The sequence below is a fragment of the Salvelinus sp. IW2-2015 genome, linkage group LG4q.2, assembly GCF_002910315.2.
Source record: "Salvelinus sp. IW2-2015 linkage group LG4q.2, ASM291031v2, whole genome shotgun sequence".
NCBI lineage: Eukaryota > Metazoa > Chordata > Actinopteri > Salmoniformes > Salmonidae > Salvelinus > Salvelinus sp. IW2-2015.
The window spans coordinates 16408266-16411347 of record NC_036843.1 but is presented as its reverse complement, the minus strand read 5'-3'; the positions used below and the strand labels follow the sequence as shown (position 1 = coordinate 16411347).

The 3082-nt window shown below is 45.5% G+C and overlaps 1 protein-coding gene across 1 annotated transcript in view; it reads left to right on the top strand.

Annotated features, from left to right (window-relative positions):
* LOC111963408 (homeobox protein Meis2-like) overlaps positions 1–3082 on the top strand; it is a 150436-nt gene that overhangs the window by 97885 nt on the left and 49469 nt on the right. Inside the window, 1 exon segment of the mRNA XM_070443408.1 lies at positions 2508–2584. Coding sequence (XP_070299509.1) covers positions 2508–2584 — 77 coding nt within the window.

Genomic DNA, 3082 nt, shown 5'->3' with positions numbered 1-3082 from the left:
TTTGCTGTAGAACTTGTGAGAATCCCTGGTGTAGTGTGTAGTGTAGTGCTCGTGTTAGAGTGTGTGTGTGTGGGTGAACTCGTGTTGTGTCTGTGTTGTGATGGTGTGTTCACGCTGATGCCAGCTGTATGATGTGTGTGTGTGCGTGTTGTGTAGTGTTGTGATGGTGGTTGCTTCGCGGAAGCGAGCTGGTCCTAGGTGGTTGGTAGGGGAGGAAGTGAGGAATACTTGAAGTGTTTAGTGTCATTTTGTGGTCGGTAGCTGTAGAAATTCTTCGCTTATACTCACGTGGCTTTTGGCAGCATGACCGGAACACTCTCTAGAATCCCTGTATCCTTGTATGAGCATTTTCTTGTTTGTTCAAGACCAATTTCATTATTTGTGTTTGTTGGCACACCCGACGGAGATCAACGGGTACCGACAGTTTTCAACCCGACGCCGCACGAGTGACAGTGGGCGATTGACGAACGTGGAGGGTCTGAGCCTGAGAGGCATGATGCAAACCTAATAACCAATATGATGTTAACAATGACCAACGCTACCCACTTCCCGATCTGGCCATTGTTATGCTCTCCTACACCTTCCGCTCCATTATGTGTGTGTGTGTTGCCGTGTGCGACGTAGTGTGTGTGTGTGTGTGTGTGTGATTTGGTGGTGTTTGGTTTGTCGTGTGTGTGTCGTGCTGTGTGTGGTGTGTGTGTAGGTGTGTGTTGGCTGTTGCGGTGTGGTGTGTGTTGGTGTGTGGCCTGCGATAACATTTGCTAATGTAGAAGGCAGGCAAACTTGAGGACTCAAACGGAAAGTTCCCTCCTAACTTCTGTAATTACCATGCTAGTTGCTGTCAATTGATGTGAAGGAAATAGACAAAAACACCGAATTCATAAAAAAGAGGTGAGGAACCACACACACATCACCACCTCAACCAGACGTCACAGAGCACTCACACCACCATAAGAAAAAAAGCCTGACGTGTGGCCCCATCGGCCAAGGCCAACAAGGTCAATGTCAAGCATCCTCCGGAATCAACTCACGATGTATTTCTATGCTCTGGCCCTTACTGATCTGTCTTTGTTTTCATATGAGGTAATATTTGGATTTACGACACACAAGGGACTGCAGTACCAAGATACGAAATCCAGATGATCTTGGCAGCACTGGGTTCGATAACATCTTGAGATCCAAACTCACAGACCTGTATAGCTGGTTTCGTTTGAGCAACCTTCCCGTACATAATGTTAGTTTTATCCTTATTTCCAGTATACAAACACTGGGCCACACTCCTAGGAACAGGACCCAATTGTTACACACCTGAAGAAAAAAAGTGTCCCACGGTTTTGCAGTCGTGACTGCGATGCAGGGACTAGCCACGGTGCTCTCTATTGTATAATCTGTCAGTATGGATATGTTTGATGCCTGTTAGGATTGACGATAAATACTGGGTACTGAGCACCCGCAATTAATTGTTGGAGAAGTAGTTGGGTATAGTGTGAAAGGGTGGGAGGGAGGAGGGGTGGGTTAGGGTAAAGCGGGTGTCGATGGATTTTCAACCCATCCCAAAAATTTGTAGGATAAGGTGTCGCCTTTTACACCCCTATGTGTGTCGTGTGTGTGTGCATGCCATGCATACATGTATGTGTGTGTGTGTGTTTCATGTGTGCGGCGCGGCTGAATGAAACGCATAGCCTAATCTGTCCCTTAAAGACATCTGTCACCAGCGATCACTGTTGTAGCGAGAGCAGAGAGAGCAGGGAGACAGACACAACAGGCCCAAGGTCTCCCATTTATATCATCTCATATTTGCTATATTGAAACTAACACAGATAGTATCATTGCAGCTCCACTCGGAGAATTACATTTGCAGGTAGAAGTGTTGGCGAGAGAGAAGAGACATTTCCTAGCACCCTGTTTTGTTTCTCTCAGGTGCTGCTTTCAACTGCTCTCTATGAAACAGAGATCTTAGTAGCATATTTTTCCTTCAGACATTCAAGGAAGAAATGAATATAGTCAGATCTTCACCCACTCATTCTGTTATATTGTATTACAAAAGGCAGTCTAAGACACTGGAGATTGAGGGGAGAGAGGCAGTGTGTGTGTGTGTGTTTGAGTCTTGTCAGTGTGTGTGTGTGGGAGTTGATGGGGAAGGGTTATCACAGTCGTCAGTTTTGACAAACTTGTTTGGCCAACTCTTCACAAGTTTGCACTGATTTGTGCAGTTTGTGTGTGTGTGTTCATATGTGGGTGTTCACATGTGCTTTATATGTAATGTCTATACATAGGGAGGGGCAGGTTGGGTGTAGCTCATGGTAATGTACAGTATTCACCTAAACAATACATGTTATACCAGAACACACAGAATGTAATGCACCTGTACAAACTAATGACTGGGAGATACAACATCCATGCCTCGGCTCTCTCTTTTTCTGTGTTATGTGCTACATGAATATTTATGTTCATCTCGTTGTACAAAGAAAACCCATCTCGTCTATCTCTCTGTCTTTCTCTTGTAGCACCCGTACCCCTCTGAAGAACAGAAAAAGCAGCTAGCCCAAGACACAGGCCTCACCATCTTACAAGTAAACAACTGGTGAGTCAAGTCTTCATATCCTATCTCTGCCACCAGCATCGCTCTGCCTTTCATTTTCAAAAGCCTTTTCCTCCCTCTTCCCACTCGGCAGCCAAGACGGCTAAGACTCCTAAAGTGTGAAAACCGTTTATGTACACTCCCCCCTCCTAACACACACATACTCACACACAGACAGATACAGACACACACACACATACAAACACACACACACACACTACCTCTGTGGCATCCCTGAATGCGAGCTATCAGGATGTTACGGCTTTATCTACAAAGTGTTTAGCATTAAGTCACCGGTCTCTGCTGTTTGATATACATATATTCCCTTTGATATGGTTAAAGCAAAAAGGAGCGATCAAACACTACCCCCCACCTTACCTCCACTACCAATACCACCATATCATACACTACCCCCCACCTTACCTCCACTACCAATACCACCATATCATACACTACCCCCCCACCTTACCTCCACTACCAATACCACCATATCATACACTA